Source organism: Populus trichocarpa, chromosome 6 (assembly GCF_000002775.5).
Source record: "Populus trichocarpa isolate Nisqually-1 chromosome 6, P.trichocarpa_v4.1, whole genome shotgun sequence".
NCBI classification, from domain to species: Eukaryota; Viridiplantae; Streptophyta; class Magnoliopsida; order Malpighiales; family Salicaceae; genus Populus; species Populus trichocarpa.
In genome coordinates this window covers 25738015-25762117 of record NC_037290.2, presented here as the reverse complement: position 1 = coordinate 25762117, position 24103 = coordinate 25738015, and the positions used below count along the sequence as shown (strand labels likewise).

Below are 24103 nucleotides of genomic sequence, written 5' to 3'. Positions count from 1 at the left end.
GCCATAAGTTACAGAGACACACATGTATGTATGTATGTATAAATTAAGAGAACTAATGTCAAATTATCTCAAATTAAAACTAAGTTTAAAAACAAATCTTAATTGAATCTTTAAAATTTCAAAAAATAAAATAAAATCGAGTTCAAATATTTGAGAATTCTTAATTGAGTTTATAAAACAACATTTTTTTTAATGAATGAAAAGTACAATTCGAAACATGGAGATTGACAGATGGGATTCTGAGATTGATAATTTCATAGATCTTGGGATTCGCAATGGAGAGAAAAGAAAATTATCTGGGAATTCAATCGAATAATCCATCTATGATTGTAGGAGATACTTGAGATTTACCCTTAAATCAAAGCTAACAAAGTAATGCCAACCAAAAAGTGAAAAGCAGAGCCATTGCTTCAAACAAAGGAGACAAGGACAACAGTCACAACATGGATCAAACTCACAACAGCCAGTTGAACTGTAGTGAACAGTCCTAACGTTGGAACTCAATACAGTTTTTCTTTTTGTATTTATTGGATATGATCATGTTAATACAAATTAACTATATTGATTTATCAGAGGACAGGGAAGGGGAGGGTAGCTCAGTTGTTGGTCGGTTAGTCCATCATGTTTCCTTCCGAAGAAACCATTTTTTCTCATCCATCATGGGGGTATCCTTCACGTTACTACAAGCACAAACCATCACCAATCCATTCACCTGTATCTTCCTCAGCAAATAATCAGTCCTTTTCATGTTTTTTTCTAGAAAAAAGAGTTTGAATTATTGAATATATTCACGAATTATCGATAATCTAAGTCAACTGATTTACCAAAACAAGTTTATTTGCTTGTTTTTAGTATTGACAGAGTTTAATTAGTCACGTCAATTATATCATTAAAACTTAATCAAGTCAATCGAGGTTTACTGCTTTCTTTGTAAACTTTCAATTAAAAACACAATATATAGCAATAAGCAATATAATACAATATTTACTGCTTATAATATATGTACTTAGGGAATCAAAACATTAATGGCACAAAGTTATCTTCATAAACCCTCATTATTATTATTATTATCCTCGTACAAGATTTGGTCTGTGCGATTAATGGATGATAATTTGGTTTGAACTTATAATTGATAAAGTTTTTATTTTTAACTGGGCCATCATAATTAATTTCATAACTTTGATTTGATGGAATTTACTTGGCACCAAATGCTTGGTAAAAAGGATGATTGCCTCGTCAAATGAGTTGTTGGCTCGAACCAGTAATGTAAACCCATGTTGTTGAATTAGGCAGACCTGCTGGTATGGCTAGATCCATTCGAAGGTAGCTGTTGTGCTACCATGAGAGAACGGTGCACACTTTTTATTTATTTATTTATTATTATTTTTTTACCTACGCAAAAAAATTAAGAAAGAATCATGAAGTGACCAAACCACTAGGCCGACAAATTTCTTTTAAGATTATGTATTACAAAACAATATCTAACCATTAATTATTTTTTCATTGAATCTGGCATCCTCAGTTGACTGAGTTATTTTTTATTCTTATATAATTATTGAAAAATATTTTTATTAATATCATATACTACCTATCAAGAAGCTTTTTAATTATTTTGAAAAAAGTAAATATCTTTTTAATCATGTAGGAAAATATCTCTTAAATGTGCTGTCTTGTAAAAGCTATGCAAAATATAAATAATTGGAAAATATATTTTTTAATCATGTTGTCTTGTAAAAAAAATGTATTATTTTACAACGTTGTCTTTTAAAAAATCATTTATGAGGACAACATGTGATTTTAACCATCATAAACAATAAATTAATTCTCCATTTTTGTTTACATACTTGAAGTAAAAGAAAAGGAAATTGAGCCAAAGATATGCCAAATTAAGGTTAAGAACATTATGTGATACACAATGTTTAGAGAAGTGTGGGATCTTTCCTTTTCAATTTTGACTTAATTCAATAAGATCAATTAAATAATTTTATGAAGGGTAGTTTGTGTTGTTCCTATAATTTATTGTGAATATAACAAATATTAGTGTGCTAATTAATAACAAAATCCATGGATAATCCTTGATTCTTTTTATGTGGCTGTGAAATATTTTCCATGAAGAATGACTGTTTACCAACTGGCAGATGTTTCTCCCACCCAGTTGAGATTTCTTTACTTTATTTTCTTGCATAATTCTGTACTCAAATGATTTGGGTTACCATATTTTATTTATTTATTTGATATGTTATATATTGTGTTAAGTTAAATGCAAATCATAGTTACCATAAGATCTGTTGTGTGATTAGAAGGTGTCATATATTCAAAAGTTAAATTTGAGGTGATTGTATTTTGTAAAATTACAGATTAAAAGTAAATAAAAAATTATAAATTTTTTTCTACATTTTTTTTCCTGTAAGATCATATTTTTTTTTACTCTTTATTTATTTATAATCTATAAATAAATATTTATTCATGATTTGCAATTTTACAAAAGAAATTACTTTGAAATTTAGATTTGGACAGGTGCACTTTCTAATAACATCACATGTTCTAAACTAGCTATAGTTTGTGCTTAACTTAATTTAAAGATATATTAATTAAATCAAGAAAATATAATTGAGAAATATAATAAATTAGAATAATAATACATGGAAAAAACAACCCAAATAGATATAATACAGGAAAGACTCGGGGCTTTTGACTCTCGAAATGAATAATTAATCAAGCCTGTTCTATCTTATTCCTGTTGTGGTTCCAATTAAGGTTTTGATTAATTAATCACAAGCTTATCAATATATACTTTGAAATGAAGACAACTTTTCTGCTTTCTGTGAGATATGTCCCCAAAAGTTCATGTGCATCCAAATTAGCTACAACTAGTTCTTTCTTTCTTCTTTTTTATTTTTTTTTGGGGTTGGGAAAAGGGAGAGCTAATGTTTCTATATGCACAAACAAATACTCGGAAGTTGAATTGGAAACACCAGCCATGCCATTTTCCATATACAATCCAAACCTTCAATTGATATGCAGTTCCTGCTAAAGTGTACTTGTCCAGAAACACCAGCCATGCCATTTTCCTTAGCTTGATCACCTCTAACGTTGGGTCTCCTTAGCTCTAAAGTGCCTGGTTTACTTTAAATTTGCCAGCTGTGGTTATGGTGACGTTAGGTAGGAAGAGGCACATCACTTGATGATTTGTTCATGAGAAAATTTATTGACAGAAATCTCCAATACAATTGCCAGACTTGATTTAGGAGCTAATCCAGGAAAAGGGTATGTTATTAGGTTAATTTGTGAATCATTACATCCACTGTTTTTATTCAACTAGGTTTTTCTAGGTCTTTTGTCTCATCCGAACTAGAAATTTAGTTAAAATATGCTATCTGGGACAACAATTGCTCATTATCAAGCATCTGTACATGATATATTGGATGAGAGAGATTCAACTAACATCAGGCATTTCTTCGTTGATTTGTTCCAGGTTGTAAGAAGGACAGTCATCTTATTGCAAATAGTATATTTGAATCATTCATGACCAACACAAATCAATAGAATATAGTAATACGTAAGGATCATCGATGATTTAGATGGAACAATCAAGACAAGATCAGTGCATTCATCTTTGTTCAGATGTGCAGGTACATTTTAGATAAAATGAATTCTAGAAGTTCATTGGTGAAATTACCATCGAAATGGTTGTACCATAGGATTGTTCAAGTTGATTGGAAAACAGAACAAGTGAAGTAGGAACAGTGAAGCAAAGTCACCCCACGTGATCTCATCAAATGAAATTTCTGTGAGCTGCTGCCATTGATTAGCACCTGGTTTTGGGACACATGGATAGCATCAACTGGGATTTCTGTCAATTTTCTTGCAGTGGTCATTATCAAGGTGGAACACTAGGAAGTAGCAGAGGTGTTTTTTGTACCATGCTATATTAACTGTTCACCATTACGGTAAAGTGGGGGCAGTGATTTTTTTTTTAATTTTTAATTTTTTCTTCAAACTTTTATTTTACACAATTTAATTCTTTTAACCTTAAATTAACACCCAATAACATATTTGTTTTTTTTGAGAGAAAAGGTTGAATTAAAAAAAAAAGGACTGATGTGAAAGATGCATGTAAAATAAGTGACGGATTTGAAATTTATTTGAAAAGTTTATTTTAGTTCTTTATCTTTTTAGCTATTAAGCAATCGGTCCTTTTAATTTAAAAAAAATTAATTTTGATACCAAATTTTATTTTTCTCATTACTTTTTTATGGGAGAAAAGAGAGGAACTCATTGGATTCCGGTGTAGAAAGATAAAGTTATAATTGTCGGCAATTTCAACTACCAAAACGGTTAATTTTTATGTCAAATAGTTTCTTATAAATAGAAGAGTTCAGATTAGATGTTTTTCTTTTTACATCGAAAGTTTCTAAAATAACACATTTGAGCTTAAAAAGATTTTTTTTGGGTAAGCCATGAATTGATTTAACAATGTTTGTAGAGTATTTTCTTAGTGTTTTGGTTAAAAATTGTTTGAAAATAAGTTATCGGTGAAAACAATTAGAAACCCTATTTTTCCATCTACAACAATGGTTGGAATCTGAGGATTAGATGCATCATCTTTTTATTTTTAAATAATTAGGATGGATAACAAGTTGTTCGCCTATTAACTTAAAAAATAATAATCAAAGGCTCGCACACAAACCGTGTCTTGATGGGCTAGGCTCTTGGCCTGACTTACCAAGCTCGCAACACCTAACCTTATTTTTTTAAAATTTTTTTATTTTTTTAATTAAAACTTTATTTTATATTTCCTTTTTTTAAATAATTTTTAAGTTTATTTTTTAATTATACTAAGTGTGTTTAATTTTTAAAGAAATTAATATGATTTAACTGTGAATTTTTTATACATATTAAATTTATTTTTAAAAATAAAAATTATTTATGTTTTATAAGATTTTTAATATGTTCAGCATTGCATAATATTTTTTTTCTTTTATTTTTTTCGATAAATTTTATTTGTGAGTCAATTTTTATTACAAATTGATTTTGATAAAAAAATTTATTAAATACAACTAGATAAATTATCTGTGTTACGATATTAAATATCTTAATCTACATTTGTCTCTTTGTTTTTTTCAATTTTGTTTTGATTATTGTTGATGACTTTTTTTTTGTTATTTTTTTACACGATGGTTATTGATTTGTTTAATTGGATGCGTGCATAAATTTTTTAATTTACATATAGGAATTTTTTCAAGTAAAAAAATGCATTGAAAAATCCTACATGTTCAATTTTTTTTATTATTATGTTTTGATTTTTTTGATTTGATACTTACTCTTATGATTTCTGATTTTTTTTCCTGGACTCTTTTATAAAAGTTTTATTATTTTAAACTTTACCCTTAAATCTAAGTTTATAGTGTATTGTTTTTTTTAATCTTTATTTTTTTGATGTTTCTCCTTTTGTTAATGTTTTTATTTATTTTAATTTAACTTTCAAATTGAAAATTTGTTGTTGTCCTTCAATTTATTTTTTATTGCAATTTCAACTTTTATTTTTTTATTGCTATTTTTTATTTTAGAATTTTTATTGTAATTTTAACTATCACAATTGTTTTCATATATGATGTTTCTAATTTGATGATCTGGTTCACGAGTTTAAAAAGGTAACAAGGATTTACATTTTATTTTTATTTTTGATATTGTCGTTTGAGATTGTTTTTTAATTTATTGTTTTTTGTTGTTATCATATGTTTTTATCATATTATTAATTTAATTTAATTTAATTATTAAATTTTTCTGAGAAACATAATCATCTCCTATGTTTTTTTTTTTAAATTAAAAAAAAAATAAGTTCAGTTCGCAGGGTTACGTGGGAAACTAATCTAGAACTTTTTCCAGCCAGAGAAGTCAGCACACATGCTATTGTAATTTCCTGTTGTTTTCTTCTATAGGTTTTACCTCGTGACCTCGTGCTCAAAAGGAAACCTAGAAAATCAAAGGTGATTTTTTAAATTATCAAATATGAACAAAAATATTGGTGATTTTCTACCTATTTGTTTTTTACAACCACAGAAATGCTTCCAAATTCCCAATTTTTCTATATGTTTGGTTTTGTGGTATAAAGTATTTTTAAAAAATATTTTTCATTTAGAAATACATCAAAATAATTTTTAATTTTTTTTAATATCAACATATTTAAATTATTAAAAAAATATCAATTTAATATATTTTTAAAGTAAATAAATTTTAATAAAATACATTTAAACACAGTTGAAAACGCATTCCAGAAGGCACCTAGCCCAGGTTTATTATTTATTTACTCATTTGTTGTTTTCAATTCCCATCACATAGGCAACTAGGAAAAAGCATGGAAGTAGTCCTCGTACTAGTATTGGAAAGACCAAAGGTAAGAAAGAAGAAATTGGTCATGGAGGGCCGATGAAAAGCAAATTGGACCCAGTCCTTCTTTCTTTTCAGTTGAATTTCTCTAGAAGAATATATATTGATCATATAATTGATCAGTGTTTTGTTCCAAAAACTTGAAGCAACTTGTTCTTGCAATGAACATCAAACTCTTTGCAAATGACAAAAAATAATAATAAAAAAATGATTAAAGTAACGGAGATAGAAACAATTTTTTAGTCAATTTTTATTTTTTCAAAAATAAAAAAAAATATGTCCTTGTTATCTTTATCTTTTTTAATTTCCAAACAATAACTACCATTTTTTCCTTTTACAAGCGTCAATTATTTCCAAACATAAATCCATACTAATTTCGTTTCAGAATTTTATTTTGCTCACTCCCTCAATCATTCAATAAACTTTAGGTTTTCGGCTCAAAATTCTAGAATTGGCTACGTACAGTCTATGTGGAATTAATCATTTTCCTTGAAATTCTAGAATTGTCTTTGAGATATGTGAAGGTAAAAGAAGTTCCGCGTAGAAGAAAAATACAAGTCAAGAGTAAACTTCCATGAAGAACAAGCATCAGTGGACTTGTTTTCATGACTTGGAGACGAAGACCGAATCCAACCAAACAACTGTGTCTTAAAAAAAGAGCATTAAAAATTAGGGTTTCTTTTCATCTCTATCTTGGCTGAAAGTGAGTTGCAAATTGCAAAGAAACATACAATACGAAGATGGTTAGGTAATTTCATATATTTTTTTCCAAGTCCAAAAACTAAAAAATAAAAAATAAAGGATCCCCACCATGTGCAAATATTCCTTACGCTTGAAACAAGAATCCAAGCCTTTTCTTGTTATCATCTAGCTTCCTCTCACGAGTCATGTCCAAACACTCACTTGCATGTTGCAAACCACACTACAAAACAAAACCCTAACCCTACTTAGATTAAGAGATCACACCATTAAATATTCTTCACTGAAAGTCCACCACCATTTATGGTGGAGCAAATTAGAGTTGTTAAGCACTCTTTTCAAGTGATTAAGCTATAGGGCGATACCACCTAGCTAAAAGGGCAGTTACAGTTTCTCATGAATTCAAACTAGGGAACTTCCTTATTGTTATTTTTAAGCATAGATTTGTCAAAGTTAGGTTGCATTATTGCCCCCAAGTAGATTTTAAAAAACAGGGTTCCACTTTTAGGACAGCTATACAGAGGACAAAACCCTTTTCGTATGTAGGACAGGCAAAGAATAGTGGGAGTCGATTCTCAAGTGCTTGAACTCTCATAAAAAGTTGTCACGACATTGAAATGGACGTTCTTACAGAAACTCATGGCAAGTCACGAGATACGGGTTTTTTTTAATAAAAAACTTAAGATGATATCCTTTAATAAAAAAATCTTCTTCAAAAATTAAGTCAACATACTATGTTCAGACCGGCTGGATTAGCAAGTTAATCTAGGCTATTTACCAGAATAACTAGATTTTTTTACCTTTTTTATTTCTTCTTCAACTTGAATCGGCCCAAGCCTTGAGACTGCCAAGCCCTAAGTAGACTTGTTATGCTGTTCGAATTTTACAACTATGATCCAAATATAGATGTGATAATCTTTTTATAATACAATCACTCTCACCTAAAAAATTAGAAAACAATATGTCACTTCACTATTCATAAGAAAAGCGAAGGACCAAGATTTTCTAGTCAGTTTTTCAAAAACATTTTCTTTTTTTTAATAAAAAATTAAACCTTGTTAATTTTTTTCTTTAATATTTTATTGATTTTGTTTTAGGTTTTTTCCAATAAAGTTATCAGTCTCAAATAAACATCCCAACATTTAATTGATATTAAATTTTTACAACTATTTATTTTTGTTATCATATCATTAAATAAAAAATAAAAAATTTTAAATTTAGTGGAGTTCATGATCCAGTTTGCGAGTTTTACAAGTTAAGTCGTAAAGCCCGAGTCAATCTAATATATCAGAGTTTCAATATTTTTTTAAAAAGATGACATCTTGAATTTTTTTTAAAGCCAAACCACGCTTTTATCAATCATCCGAGTTGTCTTTGGACCCATCAAATTAACTGGGTCATATAGAGTCAACTCTTATGCAAGTTAATTCTAAATTCTAGCTAGGCAAGAAGTCAGGTGGAAGGTTTCAAGGTTTATCCGTTGGGTTCAGTTTAATGACAATGCCAAATAGTTTCTATTTTTTTTAAAAAAAAATCCATCTTCCATATTTCTTCTTTTGATTGAATCTTTTCGTTTTTTTTTCCTTTCAATCTCATCATTTAATATTTGATTGATTTTGAAATGTCCTTCATAATTTATTTTGGTTTGCTTTCTATGAGGCTATTAGAATCTCAAACAAACATTCTGGTATTTAGTTACTACTTAATTTTGCGAGCGTAAATTTTTGTTATCATATCATTAAATAGAAAATAGTTTAAAGAAAAAACAAAGTTGTTAAACCCAATGAAATTCATGATCCGGGTTGGTAGTTTGGTGAGTTAAGTTATGAAACATGAGTCGATTTAATATGTTGTCCATCTTTATATTAAAAGAAAAGGATGTCATCTTAACAAAAAAATTTAAAGTCAAACCATGTTTTTTAGTGGTCATTTTGGTTGTCTTTATCAAGTCAACCGGGTCACGCCAGAGTAACTCTCACGGGATTAATTTTAAACCAAAACTAAGCTAAAAATCAGGTTAAAAGAATTCAAGATTGACTTACTAAGTTAGATTTAATAAAAATACCAAATAATTTAAGAAAAATAATTTATATTCTCTGAACTATATTTTACTCGAATTTTGTAACCATACCGCACCAATTTTTTTTATTTACCCAGAAATGTTTTTAAAAAATAAATTAATAAAATTAGGCTCAAGGATATTTTCACCATGCAAAAATTAGGTTTAAGAAAAATCAAATATCCATTAGTTTTAAAAATCCATGAATAAATAAGTATATACATGAATAAAAAATATATTTTGGGTAATTCAGACCACTCAATTTTTTTGGTTTTACCCGAATTCAATAATTTGATCTCCAAAATTTTTAAAAATTTATCACCCCTTGATTCAGATAATTCGAATTTTGTTTTCAGTGATGACCCCTTGATTAAGAAATGCGTCCCTAACATGCTAAATGGGTTTCGAAAGCCCAGTCTGATTTAGTGTCTATAAGGCCCAGAGGAAGTTTGCTCTTCGGATTGGGCCCTGTCCAAAATGTTACTAAAGAAGAGAAGTTAAGGTGTTTCATTGTGAGGTCTGATTGGGCTGGCCCTGGCCTTCTGTCTGTGGTATGTCCGTGGAATGTCAATATAGGTTCTGAATCTATGAGGCCCAAAATATAGACATGACAACAAATCTCTACTTCTAATTAAAATGAGTTCCTAATTATTGCTTGTGATTAACATGTCATAGTAGAAAAGACATACATTACTGACAAAAACATGTTCATGTAATAATTTTAGAATGAATTTCTTCTTTTTTTTCATATTATTTTTATATTTTATGTTTTAAAATAATAGTGAAACATTACCTAGTAAAAGTTAGTAAAAGGAGATTCCTTTGTTTTTTTCTCATTGAATGATAAAAAATAAATCCGAGGTATATTTTTTCAAATATATTAGTATTTCATAGTAGAAAAGACATATAGAAATGTAAAAAAATATGTTACAATAAATAGAATAATTTTGGAGTGAATTTTTATCTTTTCAAAACAGATAATTAAATGCTACCTATAACCTATTCCTCGGAGGTTTTTTTTTTATTAAATGATAAAAATATCTTCAAATATATGTAATATAAAAAACAGCAATATTCTTTACCAAATACGGCGATCTGCACACACATTCATCTTTAAAAAAGCAAATGATGAAAATGACTATAGTTTCACCTTCAGTGTCGCATGTCATGGACCAAAACAATCTCCATCTACTTATCTCAAGTGGAAATGATCTTTATTCACAGTGCAGCCATGCATGCTGTGATGATAGTTGCTAGAATTGCAAAACAGTAAGTGATAAAATGACAGTACTTTCTTCATATAGTAAATCGATGAAGCTAAGATTGCTTTATCAGATGTTTGTGCTTTAGCACAAATACATTTCATCTATCAAAATCACTGACCCATCAATCTCAACAAGATCAGCGAGCTCCACACCGCCATCAAGATACATTATAGTTGCATAATTTATGTCTCTGATTAAGATGGTACAAACACAGTTGCTTGAAAAGGAGTGAATCCATGGATGAGAGAGTGTGTTCATGTGTGTTTTATGGGCACTCACGTGTCGCATTCCTTGTTTGTCTTTCAAACATTGTTGATAAGAGGTGGTTAAGACCATGTGGATGTTAGCATGCACATGCTACTCCATGTGAAGGGAGGAGGGAGGAGGGAGGAGGAGAATTGGAGGTATGAGACATCAGACATGCCATGTCGGAGTACCCTAAGCAGCCTAATGTGCTAGAGATTATCCTGTTCAGGTCTTTTCTATACACATTACACACCACCTTAAGGCCTCAATATCTAATTAAAAAGAGTTGTGTAATTGAAAGTATTTTGGCTTTACAGGGAGTAGGCCACCAAACTCTTTTTCTTTCACTCACAAACAAAGTTTTTTTTGCCTTTTGGATTGGAATTTTGCATGACACACATGATCCAAGGCATCTAAAACAAATGATGAACACCTAGTTACAAAGACAACTGCAACACATAGGTGTTTAGTACTTTTGGTTTTGTGGGGAAAAAAGGATTAAGGCCATATCATTGTCTGTCCTCCAACATTTCCACATGAGATTCTATGTACATCATGATTGGCTTTGACTACTTTTCTGATCAGAAAGATCTCACCTTTGACTCCCATAGTTTATCTCCTTTTCACTGAGGTTTGCAACTCAAGCAATATCTAGCCCTTTTGCAAAGGAAGATGTACAAAAAAATCTCTCTGCTTATATTGACTGATAATGCTTCACCACCAAGAGTTGGCAAACTCTCATGAATATTTTCTTCCAAAATAATCTTAAGTATCTTGAGGTTGCGGTAATTGCATGACTTGATACGTCATGATTCGTAGCGAAATAATACAGAAGATATGGAAATAGTAAGAACACTACGCCTTGATTCTAGTTAAATTTTTCTTGAACGTAAAAAAATATATTCAAATGCTTTTAATGTGTTTTTTCTAGCAGGAAAAAAATTAAATTATGTGACGGTTTACCTGATATAACTCGATTGATTTTACTAGTAAAAAAACAATTCATATAACATGTGAAAACAAATTTTGACTAAACAAAATTTTAAGATGATATTTTTTCTTAATAATAAAATAACATATTGGATTGACCTTGGACAACCCGGGTTAACATGTCAAATTCATGACTCGGGTTATAAGACTACGATAACTCTATAGAAAGCAAATCAAAATAAATTATTAAACCTAATTCCCAATCAACTCAATATTGAAGGATGAAATTAAAAAAATCAATTAAAAAAAGACCTAAAAAAACAATCCGAATTAACATGTCAAACTTGCAACCTGGGTCATAAGATTGAGATAACCCTATGAAAAATAAATTGAAATAAATTATAAATTTCAATCCCTAACCAGTATAATATTGAAGAATGAGATTAAAAAAAATCAATCAAATCAAACAAAAAAAACAACCTGAGTCAATTCACCAAATTCATGATCCGGGTTATCAGTCGACTGAGATAACCTTATAGAAAAAAAATAAAAAAATATATGATTTAACCTGGGTTAACCTGTCAAATTCGTGACTTTGGTCTTGAGATTGAGATAAACCCATAAAGAGAAAGTTTAAATAAATTATAAAACTTGATTCTCAATCGTCCATGTCGGATCTAATGTTGAACGATGAAAATTGTAAAAATTTTAATTAAATAAAACGACATAAAAAATAACTCAAGTTAACCATTAATTACCAAGTCATGAGACCACGATAACCTAATGAAAAATAAATCAATACAAATCAAGAAGCTTAATTCCCAATTAAACCCAATATTAATTGATGAAATTGGAAAAAAAAATCAATTAAAAAAAGAAAAAAAAATGAGTTAATTAGGTTAACTCGTGACCTGGATCATGAGACATGGACAACCCAATAAAAAACAAGTTTAATGTTGAATGACTCATAACCCAGGTAATGAAACCAATATAACCTCTTGAAAAGAACATAAAAAAAAATAATCCGATTTAACTAGGGTTAAACTGCTAAAACCTTTGACCTTGATCTTAAGACCAAGATATTCTCATAAAAAGCATGTCAAAATATATTATGAAACTCAATTCCCAATCGATCCAATATTAAATGATAAAATTAAAAAAAATCAATTAAATAAAAGACACAAAAACCCCCCCGAGTTAATTCGGGTTAATCAGTTATTTTTGTGTCATAAGATTATGATAATTTAATAAAAAGTAAAAAAATAAATTATAAAATTTAATTCTCAATCAAATCAATATTAAATGATAAAATTGAAAGAAAACAATTAATTAAAAAAAAGAAAAAAAAATTGAGTCAATTGGGTTACCTCGTCAAAACAGATTAATCCATCAAACCTGAGATCCGTGTCATGACAGTGTAATAGCTAAATAAAAAAAATTAATATTAAAAAATGAAATTAAACAAAAAAAATTAATTGAAAAGAAAAAAAAACAAAGCAAAAAAAAAAACAAAAAAAGAAAGTGCTATTCCAATGAATAGTGCTTTGTGAGGAGGGGCACAATAAAAACCCCTCCTCTTTTAGTTTATAATTAATGTTTTTTTTTGTATTTTATAAATTCATTTCAAAACTATTTTAAAAATAAATTTATTTTATATCTGTTTTCTTAACCAAACATGTTTTTATATTTATTATCCTTATCCTTTATGTCCCAAGATAATCCTTGTTTAGGATATTAAAAATTATTAAAATTCTTTTAATATTTTTTCAAATAAAAAATATTTTTAAAAAACACATTATACCATGTTAACAAAGAAGCAAATAGTAATTTGGCCATGCATTTTACCAATACCTTTAGATTATGAATCTCGGAAGCTACATGAATATATATATATAAAGAAATTTTCAGATAATGCCCACTAAAATCAAGGTTTAGTAGTTTTCAACAACTGCACTGCTTTCATTTGATCCCAAGATGTAAAAAACATGTAATCCTAAAAAAATATGACAAAAGATGAGCATTCAAGAGCAAGCATCATGGGACTAAATCTGGTAATTTAGTGTCAATTATTTGAGAGTCATTTACCAAACTTTTAGTCAAAGGTTCTTGTCTTGTCGAACTCATTATCTTTCAAGGATCAATTCACTTACCACTAGTAAATTAGCAAGCTTTAAGGAATTTCCCTTCAAACATGAAGGACTTCATTAATCCATTGTCTGTTAATCAGGGTGTAATTGGCCACTCTTGTTCTTGTATCTGGTGAACTTTCAATTTCGTTTCTTGACAAAAACGAAAGTGTTTGGTCAGGTGAAATATCAAGTGCCCTCTTAAGGTCACAAAGTTCAAACTTTTAATGATGATAAACTCACTAACATGCCATGATTTAATCGCCTTTGCTGAATCAAAAGTAAAACAACAATATAATGAGACTAAAAAACTTTAATCTTTGATGGTTGTGGGGAGCAAAATCAATTTCCAAACAGGTAAACAATCATGAAGTTTCATTGACAGAGACTGGACACCAACACCCAAAAGCTAGCACACATATTTTAATTCTAGACATAGCTAGCTAGCTAGTAGAACTTGAGATCTTAGCTCTTCACTTGCAATTTCAACACTACTTGAAGACGGAAACAAATCAAATTCGTTTATTAATCCAAGAATCCATACTCTGGTAATTGAAATCGTATTGGTGAATGGTGAAATTCCAGTTCTTTACCTTGAAGAAATAACAATATAAAATATTAATCAACTTTGATTAGAAGTAGTATGCTGTTTAATTCTCTAATTAAGCTATGGTTAAGATAAAAAAAAAAATGGGTTGTGTTTGGTTAGTATCACCTTACAAAAAAAAAAAGAAGAAGAAAGAAACATTAATGTGTTTGATTAAAGACATATAAATATAAAATCCAAACACATATAAATATAAAATTAAATTGTCTTTAATATAGTTTTGAAATGATTTTTTTTTCTTTCAAAATAATATATTTCTATTGTTTTTTTTTTATTATTATACTAAGACAATAACTAAATATTATTTAGTATCTGTTTGGTAGGATAACTAAGTGTATGGTTGGCTGCTCTACCAAAAAAATACGGTAATAGGCCACCAATCTCATAGTTTTGAAACCCAGTCTGGCCCGGTGGGTCGACTTGGTGACCCGGCAAAACCCGGTTGCAACCCGTTGATTTTTTTTTTTTTACTAAAACGACGTTGTTTTGAATTTTTTTTTAAATATAAATTAACCTAGACGACCTGGTCAGAATCTGAAACCCGAACTTTGAACCGGACCTATTATCAAGCCGGGTTTCAAAACTATGACCAATCTTGTTAAAGCTTGCTACTACCGAAAAAAAGAGTAAAAATGAAAACTCATTAATCCAAATCTAGCATAATCTGACACGACAAGTCTTCAATGAAAAATTAACAATGGTAGATCAAATGTGTGATACAAGGTAAAAATTATTTTTCAATTGAAATTATATTAAAATTATTTTTTAATAAAATACATTAAAATTATAAAAAAAAAACACCTAAAAACATGAATTTAATGTTTTTTAAAATAAAAAAAATTAAAAATATTTTTAAAAATAGAAGATACCCATTTTCAAGTGAGCATGACTCACATATATCATAGTTTTCGTAACCAGACCGGCTTATAGCCTACCATTGTCATGCAATTTTATTTTATTTTTTATTATTATTATCTAAAAGAGACCCAGACCCAGAAATGAAAATGACAAGTGAAAATGTGAATCTTCATATCACTCTCAAATCAAGTGCCGTAAAAGGTCCTCCTATTTATGGAGAAACCACTGTAACTAGAAGCTAAAATGGAAAATGGCAAAGACAAGCAAAAGGAGTTAAATCTTGGTTTGTTGCATAATCACGTAGTTATGAAAAGCAATTAAGCAAGCACTAATAATTAATTAAATATTTCTAATTACTATATTTGTTAATCATTTTTTTGGAAAAACAGGGACCAAGATTTAACTCATAGCACCACGATCAATCCAATTCAATAAAAATAAAAAAATAATTAAAAAAAAATATAAGATTTAACATAATTTTGTCAAAGAACCATCTCAACCCAATAGTTTAAACTGTTAGGTGAGGTCCTAGAATATGATTTATATTATTCTCTAACACACCCCTTCAAGTGAAAGACTTTTGGGCTTGAAACTTACACAGACCCACATTACCTTGTGCTTAATTTTTTATCAAATAAATGGGGATGATGAAATTCGAACTTGAGACCACTTGGTCATCAAGGTTCTGATACCATGTCAAAAAATCATCTCGACCCTATAGCTTAAGCTGTTAGATGAGGTTCTAAAATATGATTTATATTATTCTCTGACAAATTCAATATTCAAAATATTTTAATTGGACAAGGATTAAAAAGTACCTTCTTCTTTTTTATATATTGTAGAATCACTCATCTTATCGCTTATTCATAATGCACAAAAAACTTCAATGTTAAAGCCAAAATAACAACAGCAAGAAATACATTTTTCTGCGAATTAAACAACTATTATACTAGCATCTTGTTGTTTTGTATGCTTCTATAAAAATTATTTCTCTTTGGAGGTGTCTCACTTTTTGTTGTTGTTGTTGTTGTGTGTGGGTGTGTGTGTGGCAAGACACAGAGAAAGAGAGAAGGATGGCCTGGACAAAATAATTAAAACACCCACTCAATCACATTCAGTGTCCTTTTTTTTTTTTCTTCAGGAGATGATGCTGGAATCCCATCTGGAATCCTGTCTTGTAAGCCTGAAATCAACACAAAAGAACCTTTAAACCTAACAATTCAAAAGGATTTCATTATTTTCAACCTCCATTGAAAATTGGTCTCACATCTTTCTGACAGTAAAGAAACTAGACCCTGCATCTCTACCTTCCATGGAAATTAGTTTGCTTCTGTACCTAGAGATTTTTTTTTAGAATGTGTTTGTTAATGTAGTACATGTACTTTTTAAAAATAAATTTTAATTGGAAAATTATTAAAATAATATTTTTTTAATTTTTAATACTATTAGTCAAAATAATTCAAAAATACTTAAATAAAAAATACTTTAAAAAAACAAAAATTACTGTAGTGTCAAATAAACACTTAATGACTTTAGTTTTGTTCTGTTCATAAAACTTTAAATTTTCCCAAGTGAGTAATAATACAACAGAGTTTACTAACTCACTAGCCTACACAACAAGCAAAACCTTTCACTTGTGGTTCCTTCACCTTCACTTTCAAGAAAAGTGCCCTGTAGGCCCCCTTCTTTTCCACTAAAATATTTACTCTTTTTGTTACCCTCTTTTCAAAATAAGTTCCTATACTGACAAATTTAGTCACCCGTTGAGGATGCCTAGAGCATCGTTTTTCTTGATTTTTGTTTACAGTATCAAGGCCATGGTAGTGCTGCCATTACCATAATAGGGCACCCTCCATGCCTCTAGTGGAGTTTCATCCTCTTTAAATGTAACTTCGTTCATGTGAATCAAACCAATCATATTAGGGTTCACTATACCAACCAATCAACGGTCCACATGAATAAATTTCCTCCAAGTGTATTGAATATTCCCAACAAATGCCGCACTAAATAAACAAGTGAAAACTGCCCATGTGGGTGACCTTTCACAAGATTGCTATTCTTTCTAAATGAATGGTAATGGTACAAATCTCCAGGTCTTAAGAAAAAGACTGCAAATTTTAGATCTTGTTACTTTGAATTGAAAACGGATGTCAAAATGTCAGGTTGTGTTTCCAATTTTCAGAGGCTCCTTTTCAATTCAAACCCCAATAAAAGTGGCATAGAAATTGAAAGCAAGAAGCCTGGAAGATCAGAGAGAGAGAGAGAGAGAGAGAGGGAGGGAGAATCGTTTTTCTAAAATTGTACCATTTTGCATTACAAGTGAAGATTTGGAATCCTTGAAGCAGCAGCAGCAAGATTCCTACAAATCTTCGACTGAAGACATAATGCGTACGACAAGATCATAATTATGACATAATATACTGTACATTAGTACTAATTAAGCATCATCAAATGGAGGGGACCCTACGGGGATACTTCTAGGGACCTTAGAAAGGGTCTAAAAGACTAAGCACTTGAAGAAGCTATAAGAATTGGTTAAAAATTAGCTAATCAATGCCATTGCTTTGGCAGAGGAGAAGGACTAGACTAATGGGGGTGTTTGTGGCACCTTTAGCTTGCAGATTACTGAGTTGTTACCCCAGAGAAAAACTCGATAGACCCATAGTCAAGCAACTCTTCAATCATTTGCTCAATGTGGTGATCTTCAAGAGGCTTTATGAATTGCTGGTTGTTGTTATCAACTTGAACTTTCTTGTACACCCAGTTTGCCTCTGCCTCTTGAACTTGTAATGGGCTTTTCTCTGGCAATAAAGCATCAAGTTCCTCACTTTTTATGACAATGCCATTGGTGGGGGTGTTGGCAAGTGAAGTTGGTGCCTTTTGTTGCTGTTGTTTTTGTTCATGAAGTGATGTTTTTTTGGTCACTTGCAATGAGGCCATATAGCACCTGTGCAACTTTGCTGTCAAAGTTGCGGAGAGAAGTTTCGATGAAGCTGATTGTGATGCATTTGGGTTATAAGGGAAGTTGGTCCTAGCCCTAGGTCCACACATAAGCCTTGCAGCTTCATCATAAGCTCTTGCTGCATCCTCTGCTGTTTCAAACGTGCCTAGCCAAATTCTAGTCTTCCTGCACAACAAAAACGAAACGTTTCGGTTAGCAATCAATGAAAAATCCAGAAAATTGGAAGAAACGTTCATGGGCCACATTGCTGATGTGTCCTTACAATAAAGGATGACGAATCTCAGACACCCATGATCCCCAATGCCTTTGTCGGACCCCTCGGTATCGCTGCTGTGGTCTGGCCATGTTCGTGAAAAAAAAGAAACGTTTCTTTGAGAAAGTGTTTGTGAAAATGCCTGTAAGAAAAGGGAGAATGTTGGAAAGCAAGGGAGTGATGCTGATGAAGGGGTGGGGAAGAGGGGTTTTTGTAGCTGGGTTTGTTTGAAAGATATAAGGCAAGCTCGTCTGGCAACCAATTTAAGAAGTGGGTCCCCAACTTGGGGTTTAGGTCTTTCTATTCCTTTCTTTATCTTGGCTGGCTTTATTACTATAAGAATGATAATAATTGAATATATTTTGGTGAAGTGGAATTTCAAACTGAAATCCAAATTCATTTCACATGACCAAGATATGTAATAGCTTTTGTTTCATGATTGAAAAAAGAAGAGAACAAAAAATCAGAATATTCAACTGTTCGCTTTGGAGAGCTTCTCTCTACCTTCAAGAAAATCTAAGGTCATAGTCTTGTAGATATTCATCTCTTCATGCATGTGAGTGTTATGTGTTAGCCTAGCAAAGATAACGACTCCACCACAACTCTCTCTTTTCTTCATGTCCAAGAGACCCGAAGCTTATTTGGGGTAGCTTTTTATCTTTCTTTTTTTTTAAAAAAAAAAAGGAATTAATTGGGGGCATGTGGGAGTTTTAAGCCACAATTTTAGATGCAAAAAACGGGAGTAATTTACCCTGTTGTGGTGAGATGTACAGTTCTCTTAATTTTACATTGGTCATTAATGGTCCACAGGTTAAAAAAACAGGCTCATGCAAGAATTTGGAACAGACATAATTGGGTCAATCCTAAGTTGAGACACAACTATTAAAGATTCTTAGACCATAATAATTGCCCTAACAATCCAAATCATTTGATCAAATCTTATTCACTATATAACAGAATCAACATGCACTAAGAGCAGCTAAAGATTATTTTTCTTGCATACAACCCAGAGGTCTCTGTTTCTCGACAGAAGGATTCTAAATTTTTAATAAGCGTATGGTGATTGTTCAACAGTAGAGACTACACCTCAGTTAGGGCTACTGACTTTTCAAGTGATGTTTATTTCACTAGCTTACTCATTTCACGCTTGGTTAGTATTTCGAAACAGAAACAGATTATATAAAATACATTTATTCATAACATAGATCTTTAATGAATTCTTTTTTCTTCACGAGAGAGCAACTAAACGCTATCAATTCTTAATAAATCTATGATGGGCTCGTGACTTGTAGCTCGCAAGGGTTGCTTCTTTCTTTTGTTTCTTGCCTATTGGTTTTACATGGCGCACAAATTTGAAACATGAGCATACGCCACAGATTATATATAGAAGACAAACAGTGTACATGGTTTTGGTTTGGGTTGCCTCTTGGCCATGCTTGATGTTTACTGTAGACTCATGTGCCAAGCATGGACCCCCATGCTACAGAATGAGACCCTTGCATTTTTTTTTTTTGGTATTCAGGAATCAATTTCCATAAAATAATAGTTGAATTATTTTCTGATCAAGTTGAAGTATACTGTAGTTTTAAGATCATTCTTCATGTTATCTTTGGGTAGTGTGTTACGTGGGTGTCAAATTACTTTTTAAAGTGAATTTTATCTATAAATATATTAAAATAACATTTTTTATTTTTAAAATTTATTTCTAGTATTAACTAATTAAAATAATTAAAAAATATAAAAAAATAATTAAAAAAATAAAAATTTTAAAATAAAAACAAAATTGATCGTAGAAGCACTCCCGATCTCTACAGTTGCTATTTTTGACTGTTTGCTTCTCTGTGTCGGGAGCTGCTCCCATGGCAGAGGGACTTGCCATATTACAAGCAATCATTTGCCTGAGTTCTAGGGGTATGACAGAGCTGTTCCTATGGCAGAGGGACTTTACCATATTAGAAGCAATCATTTGCCTGAGTTCTAGGGGTATGACCTCGCTGCAGTAACCAGGACAATATAATTTATAGTAAATGATTTTAATCCTAGAGCGTATGGAGTTTTGACAAGTTTGTTTTAAAAAAGAATTAGCATAGTAAAACAAATATTTTCTAAACTAATAGAGTTTAATATGTATATCTCACCTGTGTAACTTGAGACACATAAATCTCACATGCCATAAAAATTTTCTTTCTCTTTTGCTAGTCTATTTTGGCTGTTATTGCAACTTTCAAGTGTCCAGACATGTATGACATGACATAGAAGTTTTCTGTTATTATATTTTTAGATTATTTTATGTATTAATGGAAGCATTTATTTTAAAAAACAATTTCAAAAATGAAATTTCCACGATAATTATCCATTAAACATTAATTTTTTTGAATTTGAAAAATCAATAGATACAAGCAGATCTCTTTAATCATTTGGGCCAATAGTTTTTAATATTTTAGACAACTACCTGCATAATTGCATACTATTTTTTTTTAAAAGGGTCTCCTAGGAACATGTTAACAAGGCACTGGACATTTCAAGTTAAAAAATTCCTGTAAACCACTAGTGCTTTCCCATAAATTGATGGGTACATTTAACCACTGAAAATGAGAAGATAAACTCTTGATGTGTGTCTTCAGGGCATAAATTTGACGAATCCTGGCCTCTTCAACAGCAGGTTAATTAATGATTATGTTTTTGATTGGATAATTTAATTAACGTTATAACTTTTTGAATTTTGAGATTTTAAGCCAAGGAAAAACGGTCAAGAGAAACAAGAAGGAAGATGTGGAGATGAGATTAGATTGAAAGATTAGAAGTTTTGTCTGAGTCTTTGGTTTACAGCTAACTCTATAAAGACTTGCATCAAATAGATGTCAAGAACAAGAAAGATATGAGCTAAGATGTTGTACCCTATAAGATTAACGCGTTAAGAATATGGGACCCAGAACACAACATGGCTGATGATAGCAGCAGCTAAACCCTAAAAATGTCTTGTCTCTCCTATTATTTGTGTTAAAAAACCTCCCATGGTTTTCTTGGCCCTTACAGCGTCCAGTCTATGTCATGGCTACCTATTTTCTCTAGCCCTCAACAGAAGATCACATGCACACAAACACAATTCATTGAACAAACAAGAAAACTTCGGAAAATTGTTGGAGATAAGGACATAAGCTGCTAAGATCACAAACATTGTCCACGTCATCTCATTTTCCACATTAATCTTTAATTTTCTTGTTTTTTTGTTTAAGATTTTTAATTTGATGTGAAATATTTTAGTTTTTTTCATTGATGCTTGAAGTTCAAAAAATTGTTAATAATTTTTTATTAAATTAATGATGCTGTGATTTGTGATAGTTACATATAATTCGACAATGATGAAGACCACGTTAACTGTAAAAATCCATCCTGATGTGGTTTTGAAAAACTTTTCCAAAAAAAATTATCGCACCTGTTTGTGTACGGATCTAGTAAAAAGTTTATCCCCAACATTATTCTCCCAGGCGAAACAAGAACAACGATGGATTCAAATCCTTTCAAACCATAGAACTAAAAAATATCTTTTATTTTATATTTTATGTACCGAGAATATATAAGTCTTGTTTAAATAAATTTTGAGCAAGTCATGTACATTTCGACTATATATTTGTTTTTACAATTTTTTATAGGATTCAACCCCTACATGACAATTAGGGTTTGTATCTGCTTACCAACTAGATTTCGACTAAAAGAAATATCCAATACAACTAAAGTTGTCTTTCTTCCTCTTGCATAAAAGTGAAATCAGTTAATAATTTTCATGGTGGGTTCATAATTATATAAGGAGACATAGGTGTACATAAAAATTTCTCAATGAACTAAACCTTCAAGCTAGAACTAAAAATAAAAATGCATTAACTATAATCTAAAAAACATGGGAAAAATATTCTAGCATCATGCCCTGTAGCTCTTCTTGCATTTCATTGTGGATTCTAATAGTAATTGGTTTTGAATGATTTCATCATTTAATTTTAGCTAAATTGAAAGCCAATTGCTTTAAATTTGATGAGGACTAGCAATATTGAAAGAAAAATGACCAAAGTCAAAACTATAAAGAAAATAGGTGGGAGTTTTACTGTTAGGGTGTAAAGTTTACTTTGATCCTTTTACTTTTTAAAATGATAACCTTTCAATCCCTCAAGATTTTAAAAATTCAATTTTGATCAAACTTTTTATTTTTATTTTTCATTCCCTAGTCTCTCTAATTTTTTTTTTATGACATATATACATGAATCTAAATATAAATTATTTACGACTAAAACATCATCATAAGAACTAATACAGAATAAAACTTAGCAATAAAATCAAGAAACAAATCTAAAATTCTAAACACAATCTTTGTAGGTGCACTAATTATGGGCTTAATCCTGTTCAAAGATCCACCCTAGATTCGGGATTCGCATGTAGTTTTAAAATAAATGCAAAATATTTAGCCAAACAATTTAGGGCAGAGCTAAATACATGGACATCATCTTCTTCCCTTTCATTTTCCAAGCTTTTAAGGGGATTAGTCAAAGAAAAGAATTTAATCAACTACCTAAACAAACTCTATTATTATAAATCTTGACGCGGTTTTGTGGCTAGACAAGAAAGTGGGTGATGGAGATGAACAAAATATTCAAGCGATGTGATCGCTAGAAATGTTGTTTCCTTCAAGTTCTACCGCAGTCTATGGGATTCGCACAGGCCAGTCCTTTGAATTTCGTTGGCAGCCAATAACACAAGCTCATCATTAGTTTGCCATGAAAAGGATGTATCCAACTCCATGTGCAATTGTGCATGATCACTGTTTTGTTTCGCGTATCATGTTAATTGAAGCATCTTCAATTGATTTTTTTATCCAAAAATAAACAAGAGAGAGAAAAAAAAAACAGTATTATCCAAACACTCCAGGTTAGTTGCTCAAGAACCAATAGGGATTGACAGAAAGTTGATAATAATGTTGAAATATGCTAAAAGGGCACTTTATTTGCATGCAGATCAATTAAGAATGAATAATATAACTTTCGATGAAAATTTAATTTGTAGACACTTTCACCATAATTATATATATTTTTTATTTTCTTTACAAGTAATGAGATGCATTCATAGCTTGAAACGAGTGTTATTAAACTCAATCTAATTCGATAAGTCGATTCATAATTTAATACAAATCATGATTTTTAAAAAAAACACATATAAGAGTTAATATGATAAAACCCAAGCAATATGGCATGTCAGCTTGCAAACTGATTAATTCGATCAAAAAACAGTATATTTTTATTGCTAAGCATATACTTAATTATAAGTGCCATATTTATTATAAATTACGGAGATCGATTAGAAACAATTGAAAAATTACAGTACCCTATTGAGAAGGAGGAGAAAAAAATCAAAGAATATAAAACAATCCATTAATATTGGCACCAGGGAAGTTGGTGTAGCACATGCTTGGTAAACTATGCATCAGTTTTGAGTCTTCACTCAATATGGGAGAGTTAAGGTAGCCATGTGGTTCAATAGCTTAAACATTAATTAAGCAATTTAAAAATCCATGCTATATATGACTAGGACATTTTTCCTCCTAACAAGTGCTACAAAGCTATTAGGAAACTACAAAAGTCATTTTCATGCCATGTGCAAAGAAGATTTTAAGGTTGTTTTGAGTAGAAATTATGTTATTGTAGATGTTTCTTTCACTTCCA

General features: G+C 30.4%; 1 protein-coding gene across 1 annotated transcript; it reads right to left on the bottom strand.

Moving 5' to 3' along the window:
- Positions 1-17454: 17454 nt before the first annotated feature.
- On the bottom strand, positions 17455-18618 carry LOC7489136 (protein PPLZ02). Its single transcript, XM_002308655.4, has 2 exons — positions 18405-18618; positions 17455-18307 (listed from the first exon to the last, which is right to left on the bottom strand). The coding sequence occupies exons 1-2, from the start codon at positions 18485-18487 to the stop codon at positions 17803-17805; spliced, it is 588 nt and encodes a 195-aa protein (XP_002308691.1). The 5' UTR covers positions 18488-18618; the 3' UTR covers positions 17455-17802.
- Between the last annotated feature and the right edge of the window lie 5485 nt (positions 18619-24103).

Bases quoted from the DNA above. Each gene is read 5' to 3' on its own strand.
- LOC7489136 (XM_002308655.4), bottom strand. From the start codon at position 18,487: ATGGCCAGACCACAGCAGCGATACCGAGGGGTCCGACAAAGGCATTGG. The intron at 18,308-18,404 runs GTAAGGACACAT...TTTGTTGTGCAG, and splicing joins GAGATTCGTCATCCTTTATT to GAAGACTAGAATTTGGCTAG.